Source organism: Echinops telfairi, unplaced genomic scaffold (genome assembly GCF_000313985.2).
Source record: "Echinops telfairi isolate 266 unplaced genomic scaffold, ASM31398v2 ScPeMD7_70;HRSCAF=299, whole genome shotgun sequence".
Classification (NCBI taxonomy): Eukaryota; Metazoa; Chordata; class Mammalia; order Afrosoricida; family Tenrecidae; genus Echinops; species Echinops telfairi.
In genome coordinates, this window is record NW_022103968.1 from 32745251 (window position 1) to 32761644 (window position 16394).

At 42.4% G+C, this 16394-nt stretch overlaps 1 protein-coding gene across 2 annotated transcripts in view; it reads right to left on the minus strand.

Annotated features, from left to right (window-relative positions):
- CC2D2B (coiled-coil and C2 domain containing 2B) overlaps positions 1–12431 on the minus strand; it is a 29847-nt gene extending 17416 nt beyond the window's left edge. For both annotated transcript variants that reach the window (XM_004701042.1, XM_030886037.1), the window contains exons 1-5: positions 12411–12431; positions 10859–10957; positions 7358–7555; positions 5213–5305; positions 1158–1271 (exon numbers count right to left, since the gene is read on the minus strand). In XM_004701042.1, the coding sequence (XP_004701099.1) occupies positions 1158–1271; positions 5213–5305; positions 7358–7555; positions 10859–10957; positions 12411–12431 (525 nt within the window). The remainder of the gene's footprint in view (positions 1–1157; positions 1272–5212; positions 5306–7357; positions 7556–10858; positions 10958–12410) is intronic.
- Positions 12432–16394: the final 3963 nt, after the last annotated feature.

Genomic DNA, 16394 nt, shown 5'->3' on the forward strand with positions numbered 1-16394 from the left:
GGGTGGAGGAAGAGGAAGGAACAAGGCAAGGTATTGTGTGTTTTAATAAGTTGTTTAAACTGTTGAGTGGAACAATTATCAGATATGTAAACCCCCCACAATAACTAAGAACGATGGAAGGAACACACAGTTACTGTGCCAGGAGGCAGCATGTGATCAAGAGCTGATGGTATTTGAAGGAAGAAGTCCAAGCTTCACAAAGACACTGGCCAAAATCTAGGTTTCAGGAAATGAAGGAATACCAATTGAGAAGCGTCAACCAAGAATGCAAGACTCATCTATTCTAAAGAATTTGGAAGACAGCCACCTGGCCCACCAACTGGGTCATTCCAAAGAACGGTGACCCAACAGAATCAGCCATGCAGCAGAGGTGAAACCACATGGCTGCCTCCCAAGGAACTGATTGGCTTACCTAGGTAAGGTACCTAGGTACCTAGAGAAGTATTTGCTAAAGTATTATTGGCTGTTTACTGCCATCTAGTGGCAATTAAAACTACAACTAAAAGCTATGGGACGTTAGCCACAAGTTTTTAGTTAACAAAACTGACTCAAAAGAGTAAGATATGCCGAGACGATATGGATAAATAAAGGACAAAAATTAAATGACAAGATTATAGATGTTGGAATTTATTAAAGTATTTATGGTATATTAAGAAACACAAAGGAGGACAGCTTTCTGGAGGAATGAAGGCCAACATAGTAAAGAAATGTGGTCATAAACAGGTCAGATAGGGATTTTAGACCCCCTTCGTGGATGAGTAAAAGCCAGCTCAATGAACAGTGGAGTGCAGTGTTGATGATCACAATCCTCACTAACTACCGTGGTAGCCTCGCTACATAGCTAGCACCATCGCTGCATCGGATGTTTGCCGAAAGCCAGTGCGTACAGCCATAATCTGATGTTCCCAGAACACTCCCAGTGAGACTGTTATCACTACAGTCTGCACTGGAGAACAACGAAATGAAGCCAGTCTACACTGCAGAAATTCTGATGAACTCACATACTTCTTTTGTTAGCTAACAATTTTTTTTCTCTTAAAATGTCCTTACTACTTTGGGAATAAAAGTGGAAACTTGGGGATGAAGTCTTTTAAACTTGCAGCAGAAATATGATTGAGTCTTGTTTCCACAGTTCAAACATTAGCCCCAGCACTTACTTCCAACATTGAAGTTCCCAGGAGGACCAAGGCTTTCTTTCCAAAATACAAAAAGAAATTACAGAGGAGAATGGCATGTTCCTCTTTGTTTCCAATTGCCAAACTGATGCAACGCTACGATAAAAAGGTAACAAGGGGGGGGGGGAGAAAAAAAAAAGAGGGAAGCTGAGTAATTCAAGCACACAACAGATGTGGAGCCCACCTACTCCCTGTAGCTTCAAGCACTTTTATTTTTACATTGCTGAGATGAATGACAGCAAAGCCAAGCACGGTGGCTCCTTTGGCCTGAGGACAGAAGACTATTTGGAACACTGGGTCACCCTTTCACTATCAAACACTTATGTGGATATTGTGTGCAGTGCCAGTTAAGATAATGGGACATTTTTGTCTAGGGCATATTTTAAACTATCCTGGGCAAACATTGACATATGCACTGGTATTTTGAGAAACTTTGTCTGGTGGAGAATCACATCGTGTTTTGGGGGAGGAAGCGATGGTTTGGTCAGTGGAGCTATGTACACTCTCCCCTGTAGCAGTATAGCACTCTTAACACAAAGAAAAAGCTATGCATTGGTGCTCCATCAGGAAGATTTAATTATTTTCATTTAAGTTGCCGAATAGCAAATCTGGGTGTCACAGATCAAACACTGGGTGCCTACTGAAGGAGAAGCTCGCTGCGTGACCCAAACGGTTTGCTCTTGATTTGTAATCTGGTTTGGCGGTCTGAACCCACCAAAGGTGCCTTGGAAGAAAGGCCTGGTGATCTCTTTCTGTAACGATGACCACCAAGTGAACTCCAGTGAGCAGCGTTTCCCTGTGTGGAAAGTGGCTCCGCAGCAGGGGTTTGGTGTGTTGGTTTAGTAAGGCTCGCTGAGTTGAAGACTAGTGGTCCACAAACCAGTTCGAGTCTGTTGGTGTGTTTTGTTTGGGTTCAGCAAGTTTAAAAAAAGGGCGGGGGTGGTGGTGGTGGCGGATTCTACATTAAAAATCTTGATTCATTACCCAAATGTTGCTATGGCAATAACCCGTTGTTGCACCACTTAGTAAGATGTGTGTTGCCACTTCATTTCATTCTAGAGAAGGGGCTGTGGAAGGTAGGGAGAGGGGCTGGGAATCTTAGCAGTTCTTGGCCGAGACTATTTACCAGTCAGTACGGAAGCATTTTGATGGTGAACAAATGACAGGTCAGAAAAGTACATACTGGCTGCGTGTGACAGTGAGGGAGGGAGTTTGGGAGTGGGGTAAGGCGGTCTTTCTGAGGGAGAGCTACGAGCAGAGTGCAAGCCACGATCGATCCATATCAAGCGATGATTTCCTAAGAGGGTGGAAGGCGGATGAGAGCATAACTTTTTTCCGGGTTTCTAAGTGCTTTGCATTTGTGATCTCATTTATTCCCTTCAAAATCCCTGCATAACACAGGAAGAAAATCAGGTTCAAAGGGATAAACTAATGTACCTGGGGTCATATAACAATTAAATGCGTGAACTGGGATTCGAAGGCAGGATTGTCTGGCCCTTTCCACAGCTCCCTTCTTCTCCACAGCCTGAAGGGGGGATTTGAGGGCATGCTATTAAGGAATGCTGTCAAAGCCTCTACCATTCCCCTCTCCTTCATTTGGAATTGGCTAATAACTTTGGAAGGGAGGTAGTATTAAAACTCTGATCGGTTTTCAGTTGCTGTGAAATGAGACTGTGCATTAAATATATTTTAAGAAGTCATGTTCATTTGGCTGTACTTCAGGTACCCTAACTTTGATATCCTTTAAAAGTATGTGCCACTCATGTTGGAATGACAAGTGAGAGCTGAAATCTCAAATAAACCACAATTACTGATTACTACCAAGCTAGATGACCAAAGACCTAGTGTCTCCTGGTGACAACTCATCTCAATTGCAGGCACAGCTTTTATGAAGAACCAGGGTTCTTTTTGTTAAACTGGTCAGGTCAGTGGACAGGATTGTCATTTCCAAGATATGGACCAGTTCTTAAAAGGGAGGGATGCTTTGAGAGGATGTTTAAAGCCGACAGGAAGGGCTATTCTGCTGATGGTTACTCATGAGGAGAAACGCACTTTTGCTTTGTGAAAAGCTCACGGGTGTCCTGTGACCAAGAAGCTCGTGTTCTGAGAAGGCATTAGTCAAAAAGAATTCCACGCTTGTAGTAACCTTTTAGTTATGGATCTTAATTATGAATATTGGGGTGGGAGGACATGGGATATTACTAGTTAGCACACACAGGGTCATTTTTAACACAGCTTCTTCAAATACTCCGCAGACTCAGAAGGCCTTGGACTCATTCTGATGACTTCAAAGGGTCTCAGAAGTGCTTAGTGTGAACGACACCTTTCTGAATTCTACCTGTGAGTCACATGATTCTGAGGCTCCCTTAGTCTCACCAGAAGAAACGTAGCTGACCTATGAAGCTTGGCTTAGTAAGTTAAAGTCAGCCCTGTGCCCTATAAGTCTATTTCAGCTCAATGCTCGCTTTAAGGGAGCATTCTAATAAGCATCATAATAGGCTCAGTTCGGCATGGGAGACGTCCCATCAGATTGGCTATTGCTGCAGTTGTTGTTAGGTGCCATCGAACTGATTCAGAATCACAGTGATCCAACAGAATGAAATGCTGCCTGGTCCTGTGCCACCCTCACTACTGTGCCCCTTTACAATGACAAGCCAGCACAGCTCTCACGAATGTCAATGAGCCCATCAATGCAGCCACTGGTGTCAATCTAGCTTGTTGGCGGTCTCCTTTTTTCTGCCGCCCCACTACTGTATGAAACACAATGTCCTTCTCCAGGGCCTCGTCCCTCCCGACAACATGTCCAAAGTACTTGGGACAAAATGTCACCAACCTTTCCTCTCAGGAGCACCCTGGCTAAGGAGCATATGCATGGGGGGGGGGGGGGGGACAGGGGGAGATGTTAACCTCTCAAAGCCAGCAGTTAGAAACTACCAGCTGCTCCTCAGAGAAAAATGAGGCTTTCTGCTCCCAGAGAGAGTTACAGCCTCAGAGAGCCACGGGCAGTTCTCCCGGGTCCTTGAGGGTCTAAGTCAGAATTGAATGAATGCCAGTGTGTTTGAGTAACACGTTCTCATATTTGACCCAAGGAGCCCTGGTGGTGGCGTGGGATGCGCCTTAAGCTACTACTACCTGCTGGTGGTTGGGACCCACCAGTTGCTCCTTGGGAGAAAAACAAGCCTGTCTGCTCCTGTAAAGATTTAAAGTCTTGGAGACCCACAGGGGTAAGTCTACTCTCTCCTATAGGCTTGTCATGAATTACAATCATACTGCCATTTCCCTATTAAAATAAGTATAGAATGCTTACTGAATGCAAAGCAGTGTTCAGTGAAAATGACAGCAATAAATAAAAATCTGGTCTATTTTGGCTTTTAAGAGTACAATTGGGATGTGTGTGTAGAAGGTGTGGGTTTGCTATCAGATATATTGTTATCAGGCATATAAGCAGATAAATATAATTCAATGTGGAATGGAAGAAGCACTCTAAGTAGGGTGGTCAGATTTAGAAAATGACAACACCAACATAAGATTCCCAGTTATAGTTTCATTTGAGATAAACCGTAAATGATTTTTGGAATCACTGTGTCCCAAGTATCACAGCGAGCATGTCTTTAACGAGCAGCCCCTACAGAGCACTTTCATCCAGGGGCTGAGGAAGAGCACTGCTCCTGGAACTTTCCGCTGGGGCGGAGGGCAGGCCGGGAGAGCTTCTGGAGAGCGTGACACGTGCCCAAGCGACGCCGAAGACTCCAGACCCCGCCAGCTCTACCTGACTGCCGCCACAGCTCTAGAGAAAGTCACATGCTGCTCTCCTGGAGTGAAGAACGCACGCGCTACTACTTACAATGTGGAAAAGGCTTTTGATCCTTAAAAAGTCATTCCATAGATTGCCACAGACCTAAAAATGATGTATGAAATCATCAAGTGCTTGAAAACATCACAAGGTAAAGCACAGTGTAAGTACATAATGATTTTTAAAAGGCACCTTTAAAGAAAGGCAAATTAAGATACTATAATACAAGGTACTTTTTTTTTACCTCTGATGTCATCCAGATATCATAACCATCATCATTTTCATCCAATGTATCAGGCATGAAAGGAATCAGAGATACAAATCGAGCGATGAGGTCCTAGGACAATATTAATTGATATTTACTGCCTGTGTGTTGTATGCTTATTGCAAACACAGTGCTTCACCTGTGTTATCACATTAACTGATGCTACAAGTCTAAGCTCACAGTGCTGAAACAACTTGCCCAGAGTCACTTGGCTAATATACTATATTTAGTCTCTGGGATTGAGTTCAAGTTGGCTTAGCCACAGGGTGTGCATGTTAACCATCATATTTTATTGTAATAAATTATTTAAAATGCAAAGACTTTAAAGCATAATCATTTGGACAATGGGGGGGGGATGTTGAGGAATAACAAACTTGCTTCAGGTTAGAATACCCATCAAAGTTATTTTTATTAATATATGCTGGTTATAAACTATAAGCATTGGGTTACTAACCAATAGATTAGCAGTTCAAATCCACCAGCTGTTCCTCAGGAAAAACTTAAGGCTATTGCGCTGGTAAAGATGTACAACCTAGGAAACCCTCAACAGGTCACGACGAGTCAGAGTTGACTCCATAGCAGAGAGTCGGGTTTGATTTTGGTACGCCCCAACGCTTGTGACTTATCCTTGCTTCTCTCATACACATGGGTGGTCCCCAACTTGAAACATATTTGAGTGAAGGCACACTGCTATTACACCATTCTTGATTTTTAAAATATTGTACCATTAGTAAGATGTACTACATACAATGTTGCAGTGCATCATTTGTGGGGGTTATCATTTTTTCATATTAACCCCCAAAGACAAAATCAGATTTATAAACATACTGATAATTAAAGGTGATAATAATGAAAACTGGGGGCGGGGGAAAATAAAGGTATTTGACTTTATCAGAATTAACTAAGGACTTAGGAGAAATTGACCAGAGCCCTATCATAAATTTGGAACCCCTTGTATGAGAGGGAAAGAGGACTTTAAAAAGTCTGCGGGAAGATTATGTTTTCATTCAATTTTCCACAAACTTTTTGAAGCCTTCTTGCATATGATTCTGGGTTTTTTCTCAAGAACCTAAGGCAGCCATTACATTTGTAACTGATCTACAATAGCTCCAATATGTACAGGATCAATTTTCTACATAGGCTGTACTTTGTGACCTCGTCATGAAATTAATTAAAAGTGGATCACAAGCCTTGAAAAGCTATAGAGCTAAAATTCGGGCATTTTTAAAGAATATAAAGACAATTTTTTAAATGACCCTGAGAGGACCAGTACCCCCTTGAGTAGTACTGGGTGTCGGAAATGGGCAGGAAGAGACCCATGCTGGAAAAGAAGAACCCGTGCCGGGACAGACAGTCTCAACCAGGACTTCGGGTTTCAGCTACAGCGTACAGCTGAGGGAGGTTTATACCTTACAAATAACACAGATGTTCTCAGGAGAGACAACTGACTAGACTGAACCCGAATAAAGAAAAGGTCTAACAATCTTCATAAATAATCTTTAAGTAAAACTAATTTCTTAACGATAATATTCAAAATTGGAGAAGGCATTTGCTCTTTCGCGCATTTGAGTAGATTTTTATTGTAAATGAAAGTACATTTTGAATGTGTGTCCTTTTTATCATCTGATAAGTAGATATATATAAAGCCACACATGTAGAGGGTGGGTGGTGGTGGGTTGACTGTTTATAGAACAAAACATAAAATAACCTCTTCACTCCTGCATATAATGGAAACAATCCTCAGAGCACACCACGGTCAGGAATAGAAGTTTTCTCTTTCCTGGAAATCTGAGAAATTTCTTTTGGAGACAGTTTTCCGTGGTTAGAAGAAAAACAGTGAACGAAGCCAGTATAATCTTATGGACTAACGTGGTGATAGTAATTCTCAATTCCAAGTGGGCAGAAGTCAAGGGGTCAGGAAGAAACATTTCCCTCTGTCTGGGGCTCAGGAGGACTCACTGAATGGTCTCTCTCTCTTAGGAATATCCCTTTGAAGGCAAAACAATTTTAGGAAAAATATTTAGAGTGATGGTTGTAATCTTACTATAAGCCAGTTAGATGGGTAGTATTGTATAGTATGGGAATTACGTATCAAAAAAGCTGTTTAAAAATAATTAAACTTACAAGTGTTGCATTAGAATCATGAAGAAAAATATCCAGAAATTGTTGAGGTGGATTTAATGCCTTGATATATCTTGTTACTAAGGTCTTTATCCCTTCATCATTAAAAACAGTAGTTATGAGTCTTCGATCAGGAAACATAGCCTTACAATTTTTTTGAAAATTCTGTGCTCGCTCCAAAACATCTATTTTATCTGAAAACTAGAACCAAATTTAAGGTATTTCAATATTGTACTTATTGTTCCCATAGGAAAACATCAAGAACCAATGCCTAATGTTATCAGCTTTGAATCAATATTACTAGTTTTTAGAACAGCTTGCACTCTTTCTTTTTTTTTTTTAACATTTTATTAGGGGCTCATACAACTGTTATCCCAATCCATACACACATCAATTGTGTAAAGCGTATTTGTACATCATTTCTCAAAACATTTTCTCTCCATTTAAACCCCTGACATTAGGTCCTCATTTTTCCCCTCCCTCCCCGCTCCCCCCTCCCACATGAGCCCTTGATAGTTTATAAATTGGTGTTTTGTCATATCTTGCCCTGTCCAACGTCTCCCTTCATCCACTTTTCAGTTGTCTGTCCCCCAGGGAGGAGGTCACACACAGTTCCATGTAATCGGTTCCCTCTTTCCTACCCATTCTCCCTTTACCCTCCCTGTTTTGCCACTCACACCACTGGTCCTATAGGGCTCATCCATCCTGGATTCCCTGTATTTTCAGTTCCTATCTGTACCAGTGTACCTCCTCTGGTCTAGCCAGTCTTGCAAGATAGAATTCGAGTCATGGTAGTGGGAGCGGGGAGGAAACCTTTAGGAACTAGAGGAAGGTTGTATTTCTCATCATTGTTACATCGCATCGCACCCTGACTGGCTCATCTCCTCCCCGAGACCCCTCTGCAAGGGGATCTCCAGTGGCCTACTAATGGGCTTTGGATCTCCACTCCACACTCCCCCCATCATTCACTATGGTAAGATTTTTTGTTCTGATGATGCCTTACACCTGATCCCTTCGACACCTCGTGGTTGCATAGGCTGGTGTGCTTCTTCCATGTGGGCTTTGTTGCTTCTGAGCTTGATGGCCGCTTGATTACCTTCAAGCCTTTAAGACCCCAGACGCTATACTTTTTGATAGCCGGACACCATCAGCTTTCTTCGCCACATTTGCTTATGCACCCATTTGTCTTCAGTGATCCGTTCGACACCCCGTGATCACACAGGTTGATATGTTGTTCCATGTGGGCTTTGTTGCTTCTGAGCTAGATGGCCGCTTGTTTACCTTCAAGCTTTTAAGACCCCAGACGCTATATCTTTTGATAGCCGGGCACCATCAGCTTTCTTCACCACATTTGCTTATTCACCTGCTTTGTCATCAGCGGTTGTGTCGGGAAGGCTTGCACTCTTTCTAAAGGTATATAATTCAACAGAGTTCAAAGTAATTCAATGTGAAGCCTACCTTATTTGATTCTTGATTGTAGGTGGCATATGATATTTGAGGTTCAATGGTAGCAAAAATATTTAAATAGGTACATTCTTTCAGACTCTGCCCATCGCAATCTTCTTTAGGAGATACAAAAGTTTTACACCAAGTGTACCCAAGCAAAATGGGTGGACTATTTACTTCAAATGTTCCATTAATCTGAAAAAGTATATCAATGTAATATATTATGCCAATGAAGATAAACATCAGTAAAATGGACTATGAGCCCAGCTCCTCAGTCTTCCTTATTGAAGAGAACAGGCTTGCAAAGGCACAACCTGGTTCTACTAATACTGTGCTTTGCAATAATGTCAGCTTCTCCACGGATCCAGTCAGCACCCTAGGTCCTCGCCTAATGTGTACTATGGAAGAAAGGCATGAAATGAGGAAGCAAGTCACCCCAGTGGAGCAATAGTAGTGATTAGAAAATGTGCTTTTTTCCTTTGTAACACTGAGTCTAGAATGAAAAAGGCACCTTGGTGGCCCAATGTTTAAATTACTCTGCTGCTAACCTAATGGTCAGCAGTTCAAACTCACCAGCTTCTCTGTGGGAGAAAGATGTGGCCCTTTGTTTCCATAAAGAAGTACAGCTCTGGAGATGCTACAGGGGGTTCTACTCTGTAGTTGAAGCTGAGTCAGGAGCAACTACAGCTGGGGGTTTGTTTTGGGTAGAAAGAGAAGAAGATTGTGGTAGCAGGAATAATAGCCCAGAGGTCCGGAGGAGAGAAAGGGAGTGAGTTCAAGGGTAGGAGCTGAATTACAATAATAATGACTACTAATAACAGCTAATAGTAATTAAGTACTGACCATGATCAAGGCTAATAGTAATTGAGTACTTATTGTGCCAAGTGCTTGATATAGAAAACCATCATTTCATGAAGTAGATACTGCATTTATCTCCATTCGACAGATAAGGAGACTGAGGTCAGAGAGTTTAACACACTATCAGAGTAGGGGAGCTGGGATTACAACTCAGGCTTTTTCACCTCCAAAGCCTACATTCTCTCACTTATCCCCTCCCCTCCCCCAATGCCTACCTTCTTTACCACCTCTCTGTGCTACCCTGAGGGTTTACATCCCTGCGGGTTTACAAATGTCAGAAGCCCTCAAAACAGCGATCTCTATTGCTCATTATTGGCAGCACTTGTATTTGCAACATGTTCCCTGTGACTGGGAGTGACCGCTCATTATGTAGACTCTTCTACTTTCCTGTCTACTAGCTATTCCCTCCTTCACTTCGCAGCCATTGTAGACGTGGAGTGGTCACATCACACAAATCATGGACGCAGAAGTCTGCTGGGGTTTTCTAGGGAATTGTCTGTTGTCCTGACCCAGATACTGTCCTTGCTGGCTTCGCTCCTTCTTCTACCTACAACATGGAGATGAGGCTGTAGGAGTAATGAATATTCAACCAAACCACGAAGATGAAAGCCACCTGATAAGGCCAGTGGGTCTAGAGAGACCAAAGGGGCTCGGAGTACTGAGCCCATCCTTGAGCACTAGCAGCTGGATGTCTTTTTAGGTGCAATATAAATCCAGGTCTCCCTTGCTATCTGAGAAGACCTCTGACACTTGTATACTGAAATGGCATGGAATGAAGAAACAACTACTATGGATTTATATGGGGAAAAAAATTTTGAGTGTTCCCAGACTCCCCAAATCATACCAAATAGAACACATAAAATCTAAGATTCAAGTGACACTTAGTGTTCACAGCTCAAATCTGAATAGCAAACTGTAATATGAAAATATGAGTACTGTTTGAAGGTCTAAGGTTAGCTCTCCTATTTTTCAGTAATCACTCTATAGATATAAGAAATTAATTTGTGAAGTTGTTTTGGTGTGTGCATATTCTAGAGACACACAGAAAATTTTAATACTTCAATATTCCAGAGGTTCACTATTTCAGAATCATTTTTACAGATCTACCAATGTACCAATCACAGAATTGAAAGACAACAGTGTTTCAATAGCCAGCGACCAAAGTCTGGGGTGTTTAGCAATGAACTACACTTCTGTTACCTCAGACTGTCGCAGAAGAGCGGAGAAAGGGAAAACAATGGACCCGAGCCAATTCTTCCTCACGTAGGTGTGGTTGCTGCAGCTCTGGAGGCAATGGTCCTAGTGAAATAAAGACTTTCTCTTTTACTCATTTAATGCATGATGAATAGTTTCACACAGAGAAAACCACTCTCTTTCATGTAAACATAAACCACGCAGAAGAAAATCTATCAAGATTGCCCTTTGTAGCTAAAAATAACCCCCAACCCATCATTGTAACCTTCTGAGCTATCCTTTTTGCTGTGACGATAACTGGCCCAGCAGGTCCCCGTGGCAGCCACTATCCGAATTGGACCTTTTTCTCTGGATCATATTGTTAAATCCAAGACTTGGCCCCACTGTGGTTCGTTCCATTAGCTCTTTGTGCACCCAGAGTCCCAAACTGCCGAGGAATTCAACTACAATAGAAAATGCCAAATCAAGGGAAACCACATTGGGCATTATCAAACTTAGGTTAACTCTATGGCCGGGTCCCACTGTTTCTGGGCTTCAGCTACAGTGCTTTCATTTGATGAGGATGACAGTCTTTCTTTTCGTGGCTCCTCTTTGACGTCTTCATGCTCTTCCTTTGAATGACTGATCTACTGTTTTATCTGAGGCAGCATTCACGTAAACTTTATTGCAAAGTTTCAGAAATGTCCACTCCAGGTTTGTTAAGAACGGGATATCATCCCTGACCTAAACCTTGTTTTTTTCCTATGATACAAAAAATCATCATTACTTAAAGTCACCCTAATGAGACAAAGAAAAGTGTATTCCTTGTCTGCACCCAACCACCCGCCCAAACACGCAGAGTCATGTTTAAACACATTTTGTTGGGAATAAATCCATGACTATTTTTGACTCATCTTATGTAAAGTTCATGGAACAATGGAATAGAAAGCTGATGGAATTTTTCTGTGAACTCAGTGACGCCTCCAGTTTGTGTGTGTGTTTGAACACTAGCACGAAGTACAGAGGAGGGAAATGGAGATATACTATTGTAATATACTAATTTTACACTATAGGTGAGACCATTTCCCTTGAGTCAATTCTGACTCAAAGCAACCCTATAGGACAGAGCAGAACTGTCCCCTAGGATTTCCAATACTGTAAATCTTTATGGGAGCATAAAGCCTCATCTTTCTCCTGCAGAACGGCTGATCCCAAGGTCCCATTGACCTTGGGGTTAGCAACCACTAGGGCTCCTGTACGATGTGTGAAATGGTATAATATTAACATAAAGCAGACCAGTAAATTGAAGAATTTATTTTAAATCCTAGAGCAACAATTTAAAAAATGAACAAAGAGGTACAGCTAAGAAGCCAATCAATAATGGCTTTTATGGTTTCTGCTCCATAGGGTTTCTTTTAAACTAACTTGTCTTCTATCTGATAATATTGCACAAATCTTCTTAGAAAATGTTGAGTATAAATAAAATATCTAAAAGCAAATTTATGAATAGCTTATAAGACTTTATTTTCAGTATGACCTTTTTTGAATGACATTGATTATTATAATTGTTCAGCTTTACCTCATGTTTTTCAATCGTCATTTCATCAAAGATGTTGATATAGATATTGTCTTTTATTTTAGATAAGCTTGAGAAACTGTAATCAGGTCCCGGTGAGCTGCAAATAAGAAAAGCAGATGTAAATGCTTACATCTGGACAAGATGATAAGCACTCCTTGGCACCAGTGAGAGATTCAAACTACAAAATCCTTTCCTGGGGCACATTTGCCCTGGATCCATTCATAAAAATCTTTGGCCAATCTTCTTTCCTTGTTCTCTGAAGCCATTTCAGGCCTGCCTGAGAGGCTTGCTGTCTCCTCCCAGTGACTGCAACTATGTAAGTAATACAACTTTTCATATTCTCTTGATGTATGCCTGGCATCATCAGTCTCAACATCTGAACTAAACTCTTGGTGAGGGGTGGGAGGGTCACCTGCCTTGATTGTGGCAGAATCCTGAGTGACTATGAAGCTTCTTGGTTAGGCCTATAGCCAAGCCCTCATTCATAAAATTTTGCAGAAAATAAAAAGTGGTTGCAGACTGAAAGGGACTCTCCTTCATGCTGGGCATCAAGATCTACCCACAGAACCAAAGTAAAAACATAATGTTGGAGGGAAAAGCACCACAAGACACTAAGGCTAGGAGACCGTGAAACTAATACACGGGAGCCAGCAGAATTTTATAAGCTGAAAGATGGAGCAGAGGTCTCTAAAAGCCATGCAGGTAGGGGCCACATGAGAGGCAGAAATTCAGCGGCCTAACAAGGTGGACAAAAGAAATGGGAAAGAGCCCTGGGCAAGGAGGAGTTGATGAAAACAGTTTATGGTTCCTTATAATTCTTTACCCCGAATATTTATAGGGAGCGATAACTAAAAATTGCTAGTTAAATATAGAGAATGATTTTAAGTTACGGGTGGTAATGATTTTATTTCAAATTTCTCTTGGTCAATACACTTTATTTACAGAAACAATAAAAAGTGATTGATAATTGAATTGTACAACTCTTCTTGATATGATTGAATTATTGAATTGTATGACACATGAAGTGCTAATAAAACTGTTAAAAAATAAAAAAAGAAAAGAAAAGCTTCCCTGCAAGACAGGCACTTGTTTAACTTCAAGCCTTTAAGACCCCAGACTCTATATCTTTTAATAGCCAGGCACCATCAGCTTCTTTCACCACATTTGCATATGCAACCATTTTGACTTCAGCGATCATGTCAGGAAGGTGTGCATCGCCAGGTTATTAGAACAAAATGTTCTTGCATTGAGGGAGTATTTGAGTAGAGAGACCCAATGCCTGCCTGCTACCTTAATACTTAACATTTAAATATATGTACATAACTTATATCCCTATCATTATATATTAACATATTTATATATGTGCATGTCTATATTTATACCTCTATCCATGTCTTTTGCCTCCTAGTTCTTTCCTCTATTTCCTTTTACTTTCCTCTTGTCGCACTATCATGGTTGACCTTCATTTGGCTCTCAATATTTTCTCTTGGCTACACTGCCCTTGATCAAACCCCACCAGGCGTTCCACGTCTTCCTCACCATCGAGTTTAGATCTTTTGTTCCTTTGTCCCTGGGTTTGTTGGCCCCCCCACCCCCACCCACTTTCTCCCCACTCCTCTTCTCCCCTGTTCCTCCACCCCTACCCCACCCCCAGAGCCATCGACCCCATTCTTTTCTCCTCAGGATTGTTTATCCTATCTTATATGCTTATATGTCTCGACATGAGAAAAAGAATAAAGATAAAAAGTCTATAAACAGTTCCAGGTCTGTCTGTTGACCCTTATGAATGCTTTCCCACCACATCTGGTGAAGTGCCAAGCCCTCTCCACCAATTCCGAAGTTCATTTTTGGGATTCCTTACGGACTTCATTTCTTTGCCCCCCCTTGCTGCTCTGTTGCACTCCCTTTGTGTTTCACTCTGGTGGGAGGTGGGGGCAGCGTGGCAGACCAGACATAATTCCCACACTGTGTCTCCAGTGCTGTCCCCATAGCACTGTGGGTCAGGAAAGGGGCATCATGGTGGGACCAGCCCCCCGGTCCTCTCTGTGCATTGGTTGCTCTGAGCAGGAATATCGTCCTTGAGGATAATTGGGCCAGGATAGGATTCTCTCCTCTCTTCTCCCTTCTCTCGTTCTCTCCCTCTTAGTTTGCTCCTGTATGATCTGGGCAGACCCGTTACTCTCCCTGGGCTGTATCTTCAGTGCTCTCTTCTCTGGTGCATTCCTCTGGGGAGGGGTTCTACGTAGCTGGGACTGGGGCCAACCGGCAGACCTTTCCGTTAGCTCCAGGCTTCATGAAGCACACCAGCTGTGTGATCATGAGGTGTTGACAGGTATCAGAAGACCCCAAACAAAAAAACATATCGATGCAAATGATGGGGGTTGGAGTGGAGGCCCAAAGCCCATCTGTAAACATTGGGCATTCCCTCACAGAAGGGTCACAAGGAAGGAACGAGTAGGCCAGGGTGCAGTATAGGACCGACAGAACACAGAACATTCCTCTAGTTCTTTAATGCTTCCGCCCCCCCCCCCCCCCACCGCTATCATGACCCCAGTTCTACCTTACAAATCCAGCTAGATTGGAGCACGTATACTGCTACAGATACAGGGCTCTTGGCACATGGAATCCAGGACAGATAAACCCTTCAGGCACAGTAATGGGATTAGTCATACCATGAGAGTGGGGGAAGGTGGTGGGAGAAGGGGGAGAACCGACTGCAGGGGATAAACAACAGAAATGTGGGTGAAGGGAGACAGCTGGTAGTGTAACATATGAAAATAATAATAATTTATAATTAATCAGGGGTCCATAAGGGTGGAAGGGTGGGAGAGGGAGGGGAAAATGAGGAGCTGATACCTAGAGCTCAAGCAGACAGAAAATGTTTTGAAAATGATGATAGCAACATATGTATACAAATCTGTGTGATACAACTGATGTATGGATTGTTATAAAAGCTGTAAGACCCCCCCAGTAAAATGATTTATTAAAGAAAAGATATAAAGTTCTCAACAACTCAAAAGTAAAATAATGAGCAGCCCACTCTACCAACTTCTTTGAAAGAAGGTCTTGGAGAGAGTGAGAGAAAGGTGTTGAGCAAAATCCTGAATGAGCCCAGGCTTGCTGGTCAGAGAGAGACCTGAGGAATCCCTGAAACTACGGTCCTTGCTCAGACGTCACATCTGGAACCTAACTCATACCTGTGGTTCAATTTTCATCCAAACAACACATAGGTCTATAAGGGAATTAATAACACTATGGACTATGGATGTGTGCACACCTTAAAATAATGGATCCTTTCAGATCAAGGAGACAGAATTTACCCGAGGGCGAAATCCAGAAGGGCTAGGAAAGGAGGAATGGGGACAGGAAACGCAGGGAGGAGGCGGGATAGATGAGCTGACTTGGAGGGATTGATGGATGAGGTGAAGCAGAAGGTGTCTGCATCACTGAAGGTAAACTGTGATCGACTCTGTGAGCCTTCACTCAATTCACAGTAAAACCTTAAAGAAAGGGAACCCTGTGTTAGTCCGGGTCGACTAGAGAAACAAATTCATAGAAAGTCATATGTGTATTTGCTAGTCTACCTGGACTAACACAAACCCTTTAAAGAAATAAAAATCTCAAAAGGTATTTCATCCTTTACCTTCCCATCTGAAATAGCCCAAAGAAGGGCAAAATATATGAAAAACAATTTTAACATGTTGACTATCAAGCAAGAGGACAGTGATTCCTCCAAAACAGGATACTAACAAGGTTGGCCCAACCACTGCTGTCACAAACTGACAGGAGAAATTTTCCCCAAGGATGGGGAAACCAGGTGAGCCCAGAAGTCCCCCCACATGGCAGAGTGAAAGTGAGTGCCTGGATAAGGGAAGGTGACTGGGGCTCTGGGGCTGGATACCAGCAGCAGCGAGAACACCAGGCGCTACACATGGCCCTCAGCGCTGCACATGGCCCTCGGGGAAGCTGCGGACGGACGACTAG